The sequence below is a fragment of the Neopelma chrysocephalum genome, unplaced genomic scaffold (assembly GCF_003984885.1).
Source record: "Neopelma chrysocephalum unplaced genomic scaffold, ASM398488v2 Primary Assembly neopelma1_23b, whole genome shotgun sequence".
NCBI lineage: Eukaryota > Metazoa > Chordata > Aves > Passeriformes > Pipridae > Neopelma > Neopelma chrysocephalum.
The window spans coordinates 6,582,110-6,602,750 of NW_020897692.1; the positions used below are offsets into that span (position 1 = coordinate 6,582,110).

Consider the following 20,641-nt stretch of genomic DNA (forward strand, 5'->3'; position numbering starts at 1 on the left):
AAATTAACTCAAAGCCTAACATGCATTACAGGAACTCTTTTCAAGCATCACTGTGTGCACAGAAATGTTTAGAGAGAAAACGTACTGACAAAAATCTTTTGACTCATTCATACTTAAGCCAGAAATACAGGAATACATGCAAACTTTCCCCTGTACAACACATAGAAGATCCCTCTACGAGCTACAGCAGGTATAAAAAACATTTGAAAAGTGAAAGGAAATCCACAACTTCAGAGAAACACCTGTCTTTCATTCTGACTTTATAAACCATACAGCACGTGCTACCTCTAATCACTCCTAGGTAAGTGATCTCACAGCATGGTTATTCCCAGTAGAGTTGTGTTGTCTCGTACCTATCACCTAGAAGAAAAACTTTTCCTGTCATGAATCAAACTACAGTTGCCAAGTATTTTAAGAGAAAATGCTGGCAGTAATTGCTCTTTTTAATAGTTTTTTTTATGAAGCTTTCAGGCATTTCTGCCCTCGAAGGGCAAGACAGTTTATCAAATGCACAAAGAACCAATTTGCCTCCATTATAAACATTATATACAATTGAGTGATCAGCTCCTTCATTGAGTTTTCCTTGTAAGTGAGACTCTTCATTGTTGATGTGAATGAAGAATACCTTCCATAAAACACCCAGGTAGCTCCTCAGGTGCAGTGTAGCCTCAGCGTCAACCACTGGAAACTTCATATAAAACTTCTGCTTTTAGTGTGTCCCACTTAAACCATTTCATGACTAGCTTAAGGCTAATTTTTAAAAAAAGTCAAGGTTTTTTTAAAGTCTGTTTTTTCTTTTGTCCATTTTTATGGACAATGTCACACAGTAGCAAGTCTTTCTTTTGAGCTCTTAATCTCTGAGGTCTGGATTTTTGTGGTGTCTTGTCGAGGTAATCCATGGAGGTAAATAGAAATACACACCAGGAGAGCACCCAGGGAGAAGGTAGCAGCTGAAAGGAGACAAAATAGTTTAAATAAACACATTCATATAAGCAGAAACCTTCAGCAAGCTATGTAAGTTATGACGATATCTGAATGACAGTATTGAAGTTACTCTAAACAGAACAACAAGCTATTAATACACAGCATCTAGCTTTATCCTCTGTCACTGGGAACTCTGACTGTTTACAATCCCCACACCATTCCAATTAGTCTCATATCAGCAAGAACATAGTGATGGTCATAAAAGCAAGAGTGAAGCATCTCCTGCAGTTCCAGGTGCTACCTGGACAGGCTTATGTTACAATAAACTTAGTGATAAAAAAACAGTGGATGTGATAAAGTAGCCTGTGATAACACATCTTATTTGCCTCTCCACATCAGGCAAAGCATCACCAGCCAGTCAAGGAAGGTGACTGTCCCACTCTGCTCTGCACTGGTGAGGCCTCACCGTGAATATTGTGTTCGGTTTTGGTCACCACAATATAAGAAAGATATTAAGCTATTGGAGAGTGTCCAATGGAGGGTAACGAAGATGGTGAAGGGCCTTGAGAGGAAGCTGTATGAGAAGTGGCTGAGGTCACTTGGTCTGTTCAGCCTGGAGAAGAAGAGATTGACGGGAGACCTCATTGCCAGTCTACAACTTCCTCATGAGGGGAAGAAGAGGGGCAGACACTGATCTCTTCTCTGAGGTGACCAGTGACAGGACCCAAGGGAATGGCCTGAAGTTGTGTTAGAGGAGGTTTAAGTTGGATACTAGAAAGAGGTTCTTCACCCAGAGGGTGGTTGGGTACTGGAACAGGTTCCCGAAGGAAGTGTTCACAGCACCAAGCCTGACAGAGTTCAAGAGCCATTTGGACAATGCTCTTGGGGATGGTCCTGTACAGGACTAGGAGTTGGACTTGATGATCCTTGTGGGTCCCTTCCAACTCAGCATATTCTGTAATTCTGTGATTTAGATGGGGTTAAGAAACACTTTTAATGAGACTTTCACAGAAAGGTCAGTAGTCCAGGTTTGATTTGTGTCAACCATCAAGAAAATGCTCTGCCCAAGTAAGCTTTTAAAACTAGGTGGGGTTTTTTTTCCCTCCCTTGCTTTATTGTGCTCTTTTTCAGCCAAACACTAATGGTTTCCTCCTTATGCAAGCTTTCCTTAAGTTTTGTCTCACTAATTCTACATCAGAAAGCTAGTTTTTCCACTATATTGCCACATCATCTTTGCATTAAGGTAGAAAAACTAAGCAATACCCACAACTAAACAGTGAAGGACTGAGTGGGAGATAGTGGGCACAGTACCAGACAGAGACTTGATCGGGGAGAAAATCCTTTGTAGTTGCAGAACAGCCCAGAGCAATCTGCTGTTTCCTCTCACAAAAAATTCACCACATCAGTCACAACTCCAGCTGCTGCTTGACTTGCTCTCATATGGTGGTGTCCACAGCAAATGGGGAAGGTAAAAGTTAACCCAGTAGTGGGTGTAACTTAACAGGGATGTATAAAGCACTTGAAGAAAGAGCTGAGGAACTAATTTGGCAGTGGCTGTACTAAACCCAACAAGAAATGATAACTTAGCAACAGCAGTCCCAGGTAAACAGCTATATCACACATTAAACTGCATCACAAAGTGATGCATCAATAAAGCTCTTTAAACTAGAAAGAAACTTTGTCTGAAATTGTAGCTGCCTCCAAAAGAATAAACCATGAATGCCTTCGGAAGTATAGGATCATCAGGCATCCTGTGCAATGGAACAGGGATGATAGTGCATTAGTGTAGAGGTGTCCTGGAAAAGACTTGGAAGTTAAAACCAGAAAAACTCAGAGGAGGCAAAAACACTGGCTTTAGAATGAACTGTGCACAGTGGGCTGGGCAGGCAGGAAACATGCACAAGCTGTCAAATCAAAGGCAAAAATGCACTTACTTATCTGGAGGCCAAAGAGGATGACTGATGCCACAGTAGAGAGAACAATGGCTGCTGCTGCAGAAAAGCCTTTCATAATGTTATCTGTGTACTTAACCACCACCGAAGTGTAGATGCCACCTACACTGGCAAGAACTGGGAAGCAGATAATGTGTTACTATTAGTACAGGTGCAGTAGGTCACTCTTGAAATTATGCATTTTACTTCACCAGTGTGCTCTTTTTGTTTGGGCTACATTCTCCTAACTGGTGATTTAATGCAGTGGAATGGGATGTCTACATGGCATCCAGTAAATCAGACATGACTCATTTAAAGATGATCTACCGCTAATCAGTTATTTAGACTGCTCTTTCAGCATAATTTTAAGCTAAGTGAATAATTTCCAAGAAAATTATACTTTTAAATAAAATCCCTCGAAACACAGTAGAGAGTGTGTCAGACTGAATTTGTAGCTTCCTGTAATTGGTTATATCATTGTTGAAAAAGAAAAACAGTGTATCAAGATTCTAAAAGCACAAGATACTTACAGATGACAAACCAGACGTAGTATGTATAGCCATAGAAAAATCCTTTCTCCATAACTTGGGCTCCATCTGACATGTACACACCGACTAAAGTTACCACAATCCCAGATAAGTATAGCTGAATGTTCCTCACCCACAAGGAAGTATCTGAACTCTTTAAGACCTTCTCAAAATAAACTCCTGGAAAAAAACCCAAACAAAAAGCAAAAACAATTCAATGAGACCAAGTGTCATCCTTAATTATTTGTGCTTTAGTACATTTTAAAACCAGACAAGACTACTGGAATCAACTTGTTCTACAGACTGATGAGTTTCACAGAAGTTCCCAGTGCCAAGGACCCAACACATCCTGCTAAAATCTGTCTTCTATAACAGGATCATTATAATGGGTATGTAACGCCAAAAATAGATTCTGTTTCTCTTTACAGATGTAACAATGAACCTTATGGACCACTGAGGCCACTACTCATTTCTGTTTGATGTGCCAGGCTTCTGGCCAGCAGTTTCTTCTGCACAATTCTATACCTGAAAAAAGCATTTCACCTTGGCACTCATTATTTTAATAATGAGATAAAATAATAATAATGGGATAAAATATCTGTGTGTTTCAGTAAGATGGAGAACTTTTTTTCCTCTCCACTGGGATACTTTGCAGTGTGGTGGTAAAACACTCCCCATCCCCCATGCCAGGGCTACACTATGATCTCAGAAATGCTTGTTAGGCCTTGGCCTTGATGAACAGCACCTGAGCTGAGCTCCTCTTGAGCTTATCAGAAACACTGTCTGTTCCCAGGGACTAGTGCTGTCTAACAAGTATCTGTTTTTTAATGAACAGCCTTGGAAACTTGGAGCAATCTTAGAGCACAGCAACCTCCCTCTGAGCAGGACACCTTTCAGAGCTACCAAACTCCCACATTTGCCATACTGGCAGGACTATCGCCGAATGCCAATGATGGATCCTGGGCTGATACCCCCACTCCTCGAGGCTCAACCCTTCGCCTGCTGAGAAGATGCAAAGGCATCCAATGTGAGTACTTCACTGAACCAAAGGGAAATTTTTTCACAGGTGAATACCTTGTACAAATTCCTTTAGGTCTGTATGAGTGTGAATATCCTATAGTAAATGTACTATGAATGTTGCTTTCTTAGAATCTCAAGTACTTTAGATTTGTAAGCAAGTTAGGCCTATAAGTGAGTTACTGTTGTGCTTATAGTTAATTCTATACAACCTGTTGTTAAATCGTTTAGGCCGTAAATTTTAAATGCAGTTAAAACCTTTAGGCCTAAACCATTAGTCAAATCTGGGGCTAAGTTTGGCAAGGGGTACACTTTGAACCTTGTGACCCAACAGGAGGGTGTCCCTCATTCCTTTTTATCCTTACACTTTCCCTTCTTTACCTTTTTTCCATCCCCAGTTTCCATGTGGATAATTTTAGCTTGATTTTAGTTTCAGATTGATTGATTTTAGAATTTAGTCCAGTTTTTCTCTGTGTGCTTTAACCACCTAGTATGCAGTAGAGTAAGCCTTGCCAACAAAATTTGTCGCGCTTTTACTTTTCTGTTAAACTTGCTTTTACTGATATCGTTGCCAGTGATTCTTTGAGCAACCTAAATCACTCATGCAGGAAAAAACTGAAACGGGAAGGAGGGGCTATATTACCTCGGTGCCGAAACTGGAAATTCCTCAGAAGCCTTGTGCTTCCAGAGCACTTGGCAAAGCAGCGTTGTTCTGAAACCATAGCTTCAGGGGGTTACAAGAGCAAATCAAAACTGAGGCCTTCTGCTAACTGAAACTACAAAGTGGTTTTGAGGAAGTGGAATTCATTTTAATATAAAGCCCTGGTTCACGATACCAGGCTGATGATACTATTATTTTTATGTTTTGCATTATTGAAATTCCTCAAATGCTTTTTCATTATTCCACTGTGTCAGACTAAAAGGCCGACATTTGACAAGGCCATCACTACCTGCTTTTTTAACCACTGTTCACCCACCAGAGCTCTGTGAATCTCTGGAACTTCCTCCACATTTCAAAACAGACAGAGCAGTTCACAGGACTCGGATCTTCTCAGCCAGTTCCATGACCTTTTGGTGAGAGCCCTACTGACTAAAAATTTACTGCTATCAATGTCACCCAGGATCCTTCATACAATATGAGACAAGAATATGGAACAAACAAAGGTGGCACAAAGACTTATTAGTTAGAAGCCCTAGGCACACACTCGCCCTAAAACCCCAAGTTAGCTTCAAGTCTTGCTATTTGATTTTATTAATGAAAAATACAATTTATAATTTAATACAGTATAGTGAATATTTATGGTGAATAAATTAGAGAGCAGATCTATATTTCAGGGGTTCAAATAATAAAAATCCCAAGGAAATATGATATTATCTCATAAGAATATAAATTTTTGAAACAACAAACTAGTATTGTTAATAACTGCAGTCCTTAAAAAAACCCACAATAATTATCCTGAGATTTCTGCCACACTGAGAAGACCCACAGAGTACAATCAGGTATAATCAATGTAACAGAAATTTGGCTTGAGTATGAACCATACTTGTAAAATTTCTAAACTAAGAAAACAGTAAGCAAGCCAATAAACTATGCTTTCAGATTTCTGCATATACACTAAATTCACTCCAGTAGGCAAGATGAAGGAAAGAATGGGGGTTGTTTAGGAGAAATTAACTCTTCAGTACTGTTTTAATCACAAAGGATTTGCCATTAAATATCTGTCCAATGCTGTTATAAGCATTGTTGGTGCCCCAGATACTTGGAAATTATCACAGGATCAACAATTTGAAGGAAAAACTTCTCTTCCATCTCTGAGGGACAAAACTACACAACTTTTTTTGATTTTGCTGGAATAATAAAAACCAGTTAACATGGTCAGGCCAGAAACTGAAGGCCTAATGCCAAAAGAACTGCTTCATGTGAGCGTGGGAAGGAAGAAGAGGAAAAGAATTTGAATAGGATTTATGTTTTCAACATATAAAGCCCCAAGGGCACAGGGAGCTCTGTGGATGAAATACACTGTTCCTCCCAGCTGCCCCTGAGCTTCAGCTGTCAGCAAGGAAACACCCAGGCTGCAATCCCTTTGCAGAAGAAAGCCCTGAGTGTCTCAAGCTGCCTGCATCAGCCTTTCAATGCTCTGAATTTGCAGACCTCTAGAAGCACAGCTGTTGACCCGCGTTATCGGAGAAAGCGAGAGAGCTTTAGGAGACTCTGAAGGCTCCACTGTGAATGCTGTATTGTCTTGTGGCTTGGAAGCATCTATTTAAATGAGGAAATTTATAACTTTCCAGGAAAAGTTGATTGATCTCTACACAGTTTTATTTAGTATTTCTGCTTCAAAGTGTCCGTTTCAGTGAAAAGACACCAAACAAAAATGATTCTCTACTCCTTCTGCCAACCAGAATGTTTTCCTCGAGTAATGAGCATTTATGCACAGCACAAGATTATTCTTGCAGGATTTTACAGTACTAGAGGTGGGTAATAGTACCTTGCTTCCTTACAGAGGGAGAGGGGAGGATCCAATTTACAGCCAGTGAAATATGCCCCTGTAAGTCAATTGTCAAATTAAGTAGCAATTTGCATTTCCTTGTTTCTGAGCACCAGCTCACTTGTTCTCAAGTTTTGGTATCTTTTTCCAGAAGCCAGAGAAAAAGCTACCCTGAGGGGAAACGCTGGTTGTAGAACAAAACAAAAATAAAGAAAACCAAAATCCTTCACGGAGTTTATCCAGGCTTCCTGCTACTCATCTACCTCTCTGCCTTACTCATGCTCCCTCTGCATCTCAGTTAGATTTACCACCTACAGGACTATGGCAAAGTTTATTTTGAGGCTGAGCTGGTGCAAGAACTGAGTGAGGAGCTCAGTTCCCCTTGTAAAAAAAATGCAAGTATTTTGTGTGATCACCATAAGGGAGCTATTCATTGTAAAGCAAACATCAATTAATTGTACAGAGTCATTATGGTTGTTCCCTACAGTGTTATTCTAAGCATTTGAAAGACACTTTCACTTGCAAACCAGCTTTCTCAGTTGTATCATGTAAAACCAATAGTACATATTCTTAGTCATTTGCTTGCCACCGAGAATAATCATGTCATGAATCTGCCACAACTACTGCAAGCAGAAGATAATTATGGGCAGAGAGGGCAAACTAATCCACAAAGACAGTTAACGAACATAGAATGTTCTGTTTTGAACCTTGTGAGTTCTCCAGTCCTTTTGATGTAACTCAGGTACAGAAATAATACTATACCTGCAAATCCTGAACACAATACAGCCACAGCAATCGCTCCGAACCCTAGCCATGGATTCTGCTCCACCTGCAACATCAACCATTATTTTAAAAAGGATACAACACTTCAGTAATTTACAATAATCGATTCCAGGGTGCCATGGTTTAGCTCCAGCCAGCAACTAAGCACCATGTAGCCCCCCCACTAATTCCCCCAAACCATCATGGTGGGGAGGAGAATTGAAAACCAAAGGTAAACTTTGTGGGTTGATATAAGAACAGTTTAATAATTATATAAAAATAAAATATAGTTATAATTCTAATAGCAACAAAATGAGAGAGAGATGTAAAACCCAAGGAAACCAAGTGGTGCACAAGACAAATACTCATCATCTCCTGACCAATCCCCAGGCCATCCCAAGCAGCAATTGGCCCCTACTGGACAAGTCCTTCGGTTTATATACTGGGCATGAGGCTTCATGGTACGGAATAGCCCTTTGGGCAGTTCAGGTCGGCTGTCCTGGCCATTGTCCTTCACAGCTTCTTGTGTCCCTGCTCACTGGCAGAGCAGGAGATACTGAAATGTCCTTGACTTTGGGTAAGAACTACTTACACACAACAGGAATATCAGTGTGCTACCAGCATGATTCTCATACTAAATCCAAAACACAGCATTGAACCAGCTGCTAGGAAGAAAATTAACTGTATCCCAGCCGAAAGCAGGACACAGAGCTACATTGTTAGGTACAGCAAAACTATTAGCATTTCACTGCAGTATAAGATGTACTTGCTTATCGAGCTGTCCTTCAGAGGACCTCGGCGCAGCTGTGTGGCATTTCATTTTCTGTGGGTACTCTTGCAGTGCTCAGAGGCACTCTCTACTCAACTGTGGCCAATATTCCCAGCAGCATAACCTGCCTTTCCCACTAATGCCAAACAAACAGGACATACTTGTTTCTTCCCAGAACAGGATTAGGTCAGTGCCTCTGAAGGGTGTGTTTAAATGACATACCCACACAGCACTGGAGTTTTCCTCCTAATTCCGCCCAGTGCTTTGGTTCCAAGTTCTCTGCTCCAACAATTACAATGTTACCAGGGCCAACTGCTGGAAACAATCTATTACTTAGACACTCCTAGGACGGTGCATTAGACTGATTATGATGACTGTGGTAATTAATACTAATTGTAGCAATCAGTTGCCTTTCCAACTAGTGAGACCAGAGCAATCCCACAAGCCTGCCTGAACTGGCACACCATAAATGTGAAAGTCAGTGATCAAACTAGTGGATATGTTGTACCTGAAGTGGCTGGAAATAGGAAACAGATACTGCTGTGTGGAATGCAAGAAACTCTACCTTTATCCCAGCTGCTGTAAAGTGAAATACAAGGTACAGAGGAAGTTTATTCTTTATCTGATGAGGCAAAATACAAACTCTTACCTGTACTTTTGTAGCCTGAGCAGGCTTCCACTGAACAAGGGTAACACCACCGCACAGCATGAACACAGAGAACCACTGCAACTTACTGAGGGTACGGTTCAGCATCAGGACTGTACATAAAGCTGTACAAGGGATCTTCAACTGGTATGTCACCTAAAGAAGACAGGAACGTAGTGTAGAGGATGTGGTTTTATAAACTCCTCCAAAACAAGGAAATAAAATAGAAAATTTAACTAAAGAGTGACCAGTTTTTATATTCATTGAATTCCTACAGATGCTTGGGGGGCTGTACTAATTTTGTACCATTGCCAATTACAACAAAGTGAATTTGAAATGACTCTAGCAGCAAGTGGTTAGCTCAGGAAACCAGAGCTCTACAGCAGAGTGCATTCTCTGAATATAACAAAGCATGGTTTGGCTTTTAAGAGTGAGGCTAAAGAGAATACTGTGTGCCAGGCACACATGCCTCATGAACCAGTAAAGAGAAATGTATTTACAGATCAGTTACTGACAGAAATGTGTATTACCTGGTAGACTGCTGCATCCAAGTTGCTAAGAGCCACAAATGCCATATTGTTTTGGAGAGCATACACCAAAGATGGAACACTTAATTTTAGCAATTCTGTAGGACTTCCAAATACATTTTCTTTTAAAGATGTTATTAACCTTGCCAGACTTCCAGTTTCTCTGCAAAATAAAATATTAGCATAACAGAGGGCTCTCTTAAACTGCTATTTTAAAACAGAAATCAAATCAATTAATCCGTTGGGAAGGCTGAAAACATGTTCTCAACAATCAGTTGTACCTTCTGCTCCTTAAAAAAAAATTAACTGGCAAAAAAACAGTGAGGTTCTCAACAAGTAGAAAACCCTGAAGGTGAGGAAGACATTCTGGAATCAGAAGTTAGATCCATTAATCTGTTATAAAGTAAACAACCATAATGAATACTGCAACAGTAAGTTACTGTCATGGTTTCAGCAAGGCCCAAAATCCAATTCTGATTCCTAGCCCCCCTCCCACATTCTCAACCCCATGTGAGATGGGTTTTCCAGACAAAAACACGAGACACAATATGGGGGAAGGAATATATTACAAAGACTATACACATAAATAAATACTATAATACACTGTATACAATCTTAATTCTATATCTATCTCTACCATGACAGTAATATTTACAATGGGCCAAATCTCTTCTCCCTCCAAATAAAAGTCCAGGAGAGAAGAAGAAGAAAAGACCCCTTCCAGTCTGTCAGCAGCAGGCTCTCTCTAGGCAGCAGGCTCTCTTCTTCTCTTTCAGGCAGCAGTTGCAGCTGGATCCTTGCCAATACACACGAGGGGGGTCTCCAAGCCCCTCTCGGCCCTCCGTCCTCAAACGGGGGTCTTTCCGTGGACTACGTAACCCCAGACAAGGTTGTTCCACCACGGTCATATCACGAAGCATGGGGGTCTTCGTGACAGTCTGGTATCCTCAGGGGAAATCAAGCCCCTGTGCAGAGCTCCCATGCTCTGACTCAAAGATGGCTGCCAGCTTCTCTGAAGCTGCAGCAAGGAGGGGGGGGGAAACCCAAGGTCACCCCCTCCACACACATTCCTTTGGCCATCCTGGCTGAGCTCTCAGGAGGCCGGAGCTTCTTAGCTCCTCTCTGTAGTGCATACTGCACTTTAGGACTCCACTCAGTCCACCACCCCCTCCTCTTTCTCGGAGGGGTCTCTAGCGAGTTTGGGGGTTTTGGTTTGTCCAGTTCTTACCCTCCGAAACTCTCTTCCTGCTGCTGGCTCGGGTCTCTTGTCCTGCTTTCTGCTGCTAGCTCTTTTCGTTTCTTCAGACAACTCTGTGTCTGCTTCAGTTGCATACCGGCATCTGCTGCTTCTCTTGGTTCTTATCAGTTGGCTCTTTGCCACTGCTCTTCGGACACTGCCGTTCTGCTGCTGCTCCGTCGCTGCTCCCAGCGTCTCCCACTTCTGCTTACAGGGGAGAAAACTCCCCCAGCTCCTAGCCACAGGCACTCAGCCCAGCTTCAACACCATTCCGAGTCCCTGCAGCCCCCCAACCGGGGGCTGGGGGGGGGCAAAGCCCCCAGGGGCCCTAAGCCCCTGCTTCGTGGCTTCTACAACATGGCCACCCTTCTTCTCACAACAAGTACTACTGCTTCTCTTCCGGTCTCCAGAGATATGTTTATATTTTGCAGGAGCATTGATTGGGTCAAGCCCCAAGGGTCACCACCCCCTGGGGGTTACCACTTTCCTAGTTTCAGGGGGAAAACCTGGCTCAAACCACTACAGTTACTAAAGGCAGTGGGTCAATATAGGCAGTGGAACAGAAGGATATTGTTTGTATCTCCCCTTTTTAATTGGCTACATTGTGTGTGATGTCAAATGTCCATGATTTTCCAGATCCCATTTAAACTGGGCCTCACAGTACAGCCAAAAAGGATTGTACCATTCCACAGTACTCTGCTGGAAACACCTCTCATTCCTCAGGCAGCCATGGGTTCCTCTTCTCGCACGTGCTGTGGGAGATGCTGGACCAGCACCAGCACACATGTGAAGAGGTCTGGTGGGGCATGTGGTGGCCCTGTGGCCTTGCATTTCACACATCTCCTCCAGGTAACTACAGTGTGTGAAAGAGCAGACAATGGGAAAGTATATATTGCTTCTTGCTGCTGTCCCCATTTGTGGTTTGCTAGCAAGGTTTTACACCAGACCTCTGCATTCCTAGTTCTCCCTTATCATTTGTACATCAATCTGGCATTTTTTGCTTACTTGTCACTGCTGCTCCAGTCCTCTCCCCTATTCTCTGCAAGTCCCATGACCCCCCTTTCCAATTTTCTCTTGCTTGGCCATTAACAAATACCAACATCAAAAATGACTCCTGTCCTCACACAGGCCTCTCAACTTGCAACCAGTACTGCTCTTAAATTTAACTCTCCTTGTGCTTCTATTGCACACAGATATGAACAAAGAGCCCACAACCTCCTTAGCACTCCAGAAGCCCAATTCTCCATACTTCAACCATGTCTCAGCTTCTTTTTCTACAAATGTACATATCTATCTGTCCCAAACTCTTATGAGCAGTTAACAAAATTAGCCCTAGACTCTTTCATTAACCACCTTGTTTTGTCATATTTTCCTTTCCTGACCAACCTCTGACACTGTGCTCCAGGCTCTCAAACTTCTCCTCTCCAAAGATTTTTAAACTTTACCTCTCACTATCATTCCATCCAAGTTTCTCTCCTTCCTTGCCTTCTTCCCTGCCTCACAACAAGCATATACCTGCACCTATACCTCCTTTTCTTTCTTTTTTCCCCCAGTAGGGTGAGCAGTCTTTATACAGGAGGCTGCAAGGGATTATTTTTGTCATTTTGCCATAACAGAGAGCGCACACAGAAGCCAAGACATGTCTGGCCACAGGGAACAATCATGACAAGAAAATCTATGGACACTTCAAGCAAAGTTTGCAAAACAAGGAGGAGAGCTTATGCTACAGCTCACCATGGTTAGTTGCAGTAGATACAGAACTGCATAAAATGTTATGAGCTGTTGATATTATAGGCAAAATTTTTTGTTTACTTATTCCTCAGTAAATTTAATATATTTTATTATTATGAATGAAAGATGTATAAGAAAACTTGGTAATACCCAGGTACAGCTGGACTGAAGTGCTTCTATCTCAAATGTCTAGCTATAAATAAAATATAATTAGCACAGACACAGTTCTACTCCATGAAAGTAAGAAGTCAAAAAATACCACATTGTAATAGCTTCTTCTATTCATTGATACTAAGATAGGCTATCAAAAAAGAAAATCATATTTAAACTATACCTGCTTTTGTTCCAGACCATGCTCAGTGAATTAGCTGATCACACATTTAAAGTCAAATCACAGCAGCAATAGTAGTTTGTCTCCTTAGACTTTTAGCATCGAATTTCAGCAATAAAGAATAACACATGTCTAATAACCACCATCTTCACTTTAGTTTTTGAGAAAACTATCTAATAGTTCATCTGTGCAGTGGATGTGCTTTCTGAAGCACGCACTTATCAAGAATCTCCAACTGTAAGCTGAATTCAGTACAAAGATCATGCAGATATAGATTTAAATCTACTTGATCAAAAAAGAATTCAAAGTAAGTCCCCATGTACAGCTGATAATGCAAAATAAGGTGCCCAAAGAGATACATTGCAATATCAGATATGAAAATAAAAAATTCTCTAGCTTGAATTCAGCATTCTCGAAGTTGGTCTAGATTTGAATTTAAAAACATAGCCAATTTTCTTTGTAGAATGGTTCAGGTTGGAAAAAAAAGGACTGTAAAGATCATCTAGTTCCAACTCCTCTGCCATGGGCAGGGACTCCTTTCACTAGACCAGGTTGCTCAGAGCCCTATCCAACCTGGCCTTGAATACTTCTAGGGATGAGACATCCACCACGTCTCTGGGCAACTTGTTCCAGTGCCTCACCACCCCTACAGTAAAGAATTTTTTCCTAATATCTAATCTAAATCTATCCTCTTTCACTTTAAAGCCACTCCCCCTTTCATAAATTCATTACCCCGTACTTAAAGCCAATTCATGGGTATGAATAGGTGAGAGATACTAATAACAATCTGTTCTGCAACAGAAACATGCATTTGTTAGAAAAGGTGAAGTTAAAATTAAGAGCTTGCAAATCAGCTCTACATTTCTTCATCCATTGCAATTATGTACCAGATAAGAATGTAGAAAGTGTTATTACCTGATGGTGAGCAGGACTTTAAGTATGATAAATTGAGAGTACAGTCGAGTTAACAACTAACACAGCCTAAACTATCATAAATTTCTCTTTTGAAAGACAATCTTTTGGCATTTCATCCATTCAATGTGCCTTCTGGGATATACCTTAAAAGTAAATACAGTGAAGGCATCATGTAATAATGTGTAAGAAAACAAATTCTGCAGAACAATGCGAGAGTTGTACTCCAGTATCCTGCATACTGCTGGCGGTTTCAGAAAGAACAGGTACCCACCCAAATGTATCCTGCTGTACAGAAAAAACAGATGACTCTTCTGACAGGTTATTACACTACAAAGGCACCTTGCCTTGGGTGAGACAAATTGGTTAGGATTTAAAACTGAAGGAAGCTATAAAGGAGACATAGAAGGAAACTATGCTGGAATTGGTGCTGTTCAGCATATTCATAAGTGGTCTAAAAACTAGGTTACTAGGAAATTGGCAAAGTTTGCTAATAATACTCAATTATATGTGATATCCAAAAGGAAACTTTCAATAGTTGCCAAAGAGTCCCTCACTACACTAAGCAGAAATCACCAGATCCTTTGCCATCTGAGAAACAGCTCAGTTACCTGGACAGCAAAGAAGAGCATCTGGACCCACCAGCATGCAGGACATCCTATCGGGAAGAGGTGACATGGCCTGATGAACAGTTTCTGCTGGTGCCCATCTCCCTCTCAACTATGGAAAGAAAAACCCCACTATTGACCAGATCAGAATAGATATTATAACCTCTGAACAACTCAGTGAATCAGATTCTTCCCATTTTAATTGGTAAACAAAGCTCGGTTGTCAATAAATAAGAAAGAACCATAGGAAATGACAACCCTTAATATGGAACCATCTAGCTATGGGCACCTGTAAAAATTATGAGAGTAGCTCTCCGCCGGTGCCAGCTCAAGGTTTAGCTGTGTTGAGTGAAATCAGCAGAATGCTACAAATCCTCAGGAAAGGAACCAAGGCCAAGAGTGAAAGCACCTTCACCCCTCTGCCTAATGCCATGGCATATTCCCATCCTGAATACAAGCATACTCTGGATTCTATTTCAAAAGGGATATAACTATACTGGAAATGCTGTAGGGATGGGTACTAGGATGATCATAGTAAAATTAAGCTAAGACTCCTGGCTCAGAAAATAAATGAGTGATGAAAACACAGATCTGTAGAGATATGAAAAGCTAAATGAAGGAGGAAAGAATATTCATGATATCTGTCAACACAACACAACAGACTCCAGTGAAACTGCTAGATAAGGTGTTTATTAAAAAGTACTTTTTCATATAGCATGTAATTAAATTGCAAAAGTCACTTCACAGATACAGTAAGGACTAGCATTTCAAAAATAAACTGGACAATCACACAGAGCACAGGATTGTTGGACACTACAGCCACAGTGCACACAGCATCCAGGATGGGCACTCCATAAGCTTCTGCCATCAGTTAAGGAAAGCTCAGCCTATGCTTCCCTATTGTCTACACTTCTGTTCTAAGCATCCTCTGCTGACTGCTGCCAAAGGGAGAATGATGGGCTACATGGATTTTTGGCTGTGCAGGGCTGTTCTAAAAACATAAACAAAACAGACTTCTTTCTGAGTTAAAAGTAATTTTGATTTTAATTATTTCAAGCAAAAAGACTGTTCGCACAAACCCTTAACAAAAGGGATAGCTTACACTGCTGAACTAGGCCTCTCTGCTATACTATAAACAGCCTGGGGCCCAAGTACACAAGATTTGACAAATTATACCACAGGTGAGGCTACCAAATGCCACCCACAGGTCCCTCACCATTGGGAAACACAGGTTGCTATAGTCTCCAGAGAGCAGGTGGGATCCACACTGGTCACAACAGTGAGAACCACAGCACAACCACGTGTCAGCAGAGATGCTTCTGCCAGCATTTTGTGCTGACAGAGTGAGAAGCCCAGGGTGCATAAAAATAGAAATTTGCCACTGGTCACACTTGCCTTTTCTAACACCTTCCATTTAATGAAAGGTTAAACAAAAGACAGTTTGCCACAGTTGACTTACCAAATTCAGATATTGTCTCACCACTAAAGCAAGTAAAATGCCATTTGGATATTAAGTTGAAAATCTGATGAAGATCTGAAGTACATCATGTGATTTCATGTTCCTCTAGCATATAACAGCCAGACTTCTGACGTACCAAAAGCCACAACAAAATAGGCAGAGACGCCAAAAGAACAAATTCTACCACAATGGCAAGAACCGGGCTTTCGGACCAGTCCAGAATATAAAGAGTCTTCCTAGGAAGGATGTAGCACAGGGAAGCAGAGAGGAAACACAGTAGATTGACGGCCTCTCTGTTTCGGATGCTTATGCGTGGACTAAGGTTCTAGTTCTTGGCAGCAGTCTGGGATTACAGAAACTAATATTTTCTGTCCACAGTCTTTCAGCATTGGTTTGCCAGATTAATAGGGATAGCAAAATATCTGTCCATAACATTGTTTGGGAAAATTTATGAGTAGGAACTTTAAAATTTTATGTAACTCAACAGACAATGGCTCACAGTCCAACTTTCATCTACACCAACATTTTAAAGACCCAAAAGATTGTGGATAATTCATGCTGACGTTTTGAACCTATTCCAAAGCATATAAAAATAGAAAATATGCAGAAAGGACACACCCGAATATTGTGCTGTTTGCAAAGCAGTTTCAGTTGAAGAGGTCACTAACCCATTCTGAAATTACCCTTCCACAGCAGTGATTATCCAGCCACATTCTCAACTGTATCTGCACTTTAGTACCTGAAAATCTGAGGCTAGAAGCAAGGACCTGTTTTCAAAGTACTGATTAGCATTCCCACACTTACTTAGCCAAGATGCCCACACTCAAGAACAACTTGATAACTTCAGTGATGCACACAGCCGTCGTTGAAAAGTAGAGTTCTGTCTCCACTGTCCTCGTGTACCGCAATGCAACCGTGTACGTGGCAGCCACCAGGGTCATCACTGTGAGGCAGTACAGCTTGAACAGTAAGCTGACATTTTCTGAAAGAAAACAGAGATGATGGCTCAGCACGGCCCTCATTTTGATTTAAGAACTGAAACGGGGGGAGGGCTGTAACAAACACATACTTTAGCAGCATACAATAATTACAATGTTGGGAAACACTTCTCATAAAAAAGTTTTAGTTAAATTTTAAAGCCTTCTCAAAGAAGCTTGTATAGGAACTCCAGGTGTTTGAAAATAAGATGCTCTCTTGCCTTCGTAATCATCCTTCATTCTAGAAAAATTAATCATACATTAATATTTATCTAATAGTAATCAAAAAGTCTTTCTGTGCTTTCCTGCTCTTTAGCTGACAGTAGGAACTTGTTCTGAAATGGCAGCTGATCCTCTCTACGTAATATACTGATGTCTGACAGAGAACCGGCAGACAAGCAAAAGCAAAGAGAGAGGAAAAGTTCAGTATCAGCAAAGAAGGGAATCAGTCTAGCAAATCTTAACAATTAAGGCAGCATTTCCTTCAGCACTATTTTCCACCTAAGTTAGTAGAGTTTTGTTCAGAATGGTGATGGGACTTCACACAAAGGGCTTTCTTGAAAAACTCACTGTGGAAAACACTAAGGTTATGGTTACTTGAGTAAACTAAACCACATAAGGACTATGTATCATCTGCATTATCGCCTCTGCCTTCCCCACTGCTATACTCCTACAACAGTAGCAATTCTTGTAACTGTTTTGCCCTCACCAACTACTATCCTGCAAAATTTGGGAGTCAGGTCTACTGGCACAAGGCAGTTTTTCATATGAGACTCCTCTGAGGCCTGAGAGTTCCATCGGGTGGATACGGCCAGGCTATGCCAGTTCAGTCCCACATCAGAGAATGGCTAATCCTGCAACTGAACCAGGAAAGAGAACAGAGCATGACTTCAAACGGACTTCTCTACACAGAAGCACGACCACAACACATCAGCAAATGTGTGGCTTCTACAAAACTATCTTTCAAACTGGTAGATTATTCTTTGTTATGTCTGGCATCTGTCCTGTGGATGTTAGTCATTCAGCAGCACCTTTTGGGCCACTATCTGTTGTTTTCCGAACATCCTAAAAAAACTTACTTTAATTGCTGTAAGTTTATGCTCCTCTGCTGAACAGGGAATGAGCTACAAGATAAGAAGATTTGTAATAACTTTGCTCATTTAATATGGGAATGAGTTGCTGAATCCAGTGCAACCAGTGTTTTGGTTCATGTTTCTTTCAAGCCAGCAATGTCTTCAATTGTGTAATATTTCTGCAAGGTACAGTTAATACCTCCTGCTGCTGCAATCATTTAAATTAGCTACTTCCTTATAGATAAAAATCTTACCCACGTCAGTAACCACTTTTAAAAGGTAGAGCCAATTAATTTTTGGACTAACAATGCTTAGAAGAGACTTACAAGCTGTAATCCAGTTTTTAAATTACATTTGGATTGTGGGGAGAGGCAGTGGGAATCCAAGGGCATAACAACCAGGAAATATAATTAACCCAGTCTAGTTTTACAAAAACGTATTTTCTAATGATGTTTTAGTGCTTACAGAAATTATATTAACACCGTGTTTTGACATATGAAGATTTTAAATCTATGTACTACTGAACTAAAACTGAATTTAATCCCTGCCTATATTAACTACTATTTAAAAAAATAAATAAATGTCCCAATTTGGCAATGGTTTGCAAACTTGGGTAAACCAAATGCATAATTTGGACATAATGAATCTAGTATCTAGACCAGATAGTTCTAGCATTATGTAAAAAGGTATCTGCAGTTAGTTTTCAGCTTAGACATTTCTCCAGCCTGGCTCACGTGTCTGCATCAACTTATACCAACCTAAAGAAAAGAAGAGCTGAAAGAGCTGAAAGAAGCTGTTATTTCTTTCCCTGTAGATCCCACTCGGATGAAATGATTTCCAACAAAAGGGATCAGACAGGCCAAAAGCCTCAGGGTATAAGCATGGGCCTCCCACACATCTCCACAACTCATCTAACGGCTCCACCAGGGCTCCTGGGATGCAGCCAAGGCCAAGCCTGGCATAGGGAGCACAACCCTGCCTGGGCAGCTGGGGCGGTGGGTACCTGGCACACACTGCAGGGATCCCTCCTGCTCCTCGCCCTTCCCAGCCTCAAGAGCTGGAGAGTCCTGTGCAAGGCTCTCCATGGGGGAAGCCAGCGTTGCCTTCCTGATGGATTTAAGCCCTCCTAGCTTGCTCGAGGGTTCTGGCTTTGGGACAACCGGGGCTCTGGCCTCGTTGCACACAGACTCACAGAGAATCACAGCATCAACTGGGTTGGAAAAGACCTCTGAGATCATCGAGTCCAACCTGTGACCTAACACCATCATGTCAACTAGACCATGGCACTAAGTGCCAAATCCAGTCCTTCCTTAAACACCTCCAGAGACAGTGATTCCACCACCTCCCTGGGCAGCCCATTCCAATGTCTAATCACCCTTTCTGTGAAGAAATTCCTCCTAATGTCCCGCCTAAGCATAGCCCAACAGACACCCTGATCCGGCGGTGCCCGCAGGGTGGGAGCAGGAGATGTCCCTGTGCACTGACCACCTGCACCCTGGGATAAGCCCCAAACATGCTGCGCCACGTTCGGAATCTCCCGGAGCCAGAACCGGCGGCGGGGGAGACGCGGCTGCCGCTGATCCTGAAAGCGGAGGCGCCCCGGAGAACCCCGAACCGGGAGCACCGGCCGCCCACACGCCAGGAAGCAGCGGCCCCACACTGCGGAGAGAAGCGGCCGGGCAGCGGGAGGAGAGCGCGGAGGCCGGGAAGGCAGGCGGGGAGAGCCCCTCCCCGGCGCGACCCCGCAGCCCCGCACAGCCCTTTCCTTTCTCCCCCCTCGCCCGCTGTGGTGGCGCCCGGCGCCGCAGCCCGCAGCGGGGAGGACAGTTCCACTCCCTCTGGCGCGGGGGAGGCAGGGGGGAGCCGTCGGCGCGCGGGTCGCGCTTCCTCTTGCCAGGGGGTGGGAATTGTCCCCGTTCTCCGGCCCTGCCGCCCTCTGGGAGCCGCGGAACCCGCCGGGTACCCCGCGCCGCCGCCCTCACCTTTCGGAGGCGACATGGTGCTCGCCGAAGGCGCCAGGACCGCCGGGCCGGAGCCGCCCGCCGTGCCCCGCCGCTCCTCCCATCGCACCATAGAGAGCGGAGCGGCCGCCCAGAGCGCCCCGCCGCCCGCGCCGCACCATCGAGTCGGCTCCCTCCCGCCTGAATATCCTGGGTACAATCCTGCTTCAGCCGGCCTCTTTCGGAACTGTTTTATTGGCAGTAAACACCCAGGAGTCTCACACACGTATTTCCCATTGCCAGGAGTAAGCTCCTCGGTACCGGCACGTTTCTGCAGCGCCAGAACTGCGATGTGGGTTACAATTGTATTCCCCAGTATTTTACAACGCTGCAGTAAAATTTCCCCAATGGAAAAGACAAAGTAGGATAAACGGAATTTTTCATTCATCGGTTTTCTATTAAATAAAATATATTTATGGATTCTTGAAATCACGGAATCGTTAGTGTTGGAAGGGACCTCTGGAGATCATCCAGTCCAACCCCCCTCCCCCTCCCAAGGAAGGGTCACCTGAAGCAGGTGACACAGGAACACATCCATGTGGGGTTTGAATGTCTCCAGAGAGGGAGACTCCACCACCTCCCTGGGCAACCTGTATAACTGAAATAATAAAACTGAAATACCAGTTTGTTGGTAAAAACTGTAACTTAAAAGCCTCAAAGTGAATGATGGTAAAAATATAGAGATCACAGCAACAGAAAGCGTTTAATAAAGCAGCAATAG

General features: G+C 42.6%; 1 protein-coding gene across 3 annotated transcripts; it reads right to left on the reverse strand.

Moving 5' to 3' along the window:
* Nucleotides 1-243: 243 nt before the first annotated feature.
* SLC35A1 (solute carrier family 35 member A1) lies at nt 244-20,034 on the reverse strand. 3 transcript variants are annotated; one of them, XM_027695671.1, is made up of 8 exons: nt 19,903-20,034; nt 16,675-16,852; nt 9,596-9,755; nt 9,069-9,221; nt 7,651-7,717; nt 3,386-3,562; nt 2,859-2,993; nt 244-950 (listed from the first exon to the last, which is right to left on the reverse strand). In XM_027695671.1, the coding sequence occupies exons 1-8, from the start codon at nt 19,991-19,993 to the stop codon at nt 820-822; spliced, it is 1,092 nt and encodes a 363-aa protein (XP_027551472.1). In that variant the 5' UTR covers nt 19,994-20,034; the 3' UTR covers nt 244-819. The 3 variants fall into 3 exon arrangements, with proteins under 3 accessions (XP_027551472.1, XP_027551481.1, XP_027551490.1); XM_027695680.1 differs by lacking the exon at nt 19,903-20,034 and adding an exon at nt 19,415-19,508; XM_027695689.1 differs by lacking the exon at nt 19,903-20,034 and adding an exon at nt 19,352-19,372.
* Nucleotides 20,035-20,641: the final 607 nt, after the last annotated feature.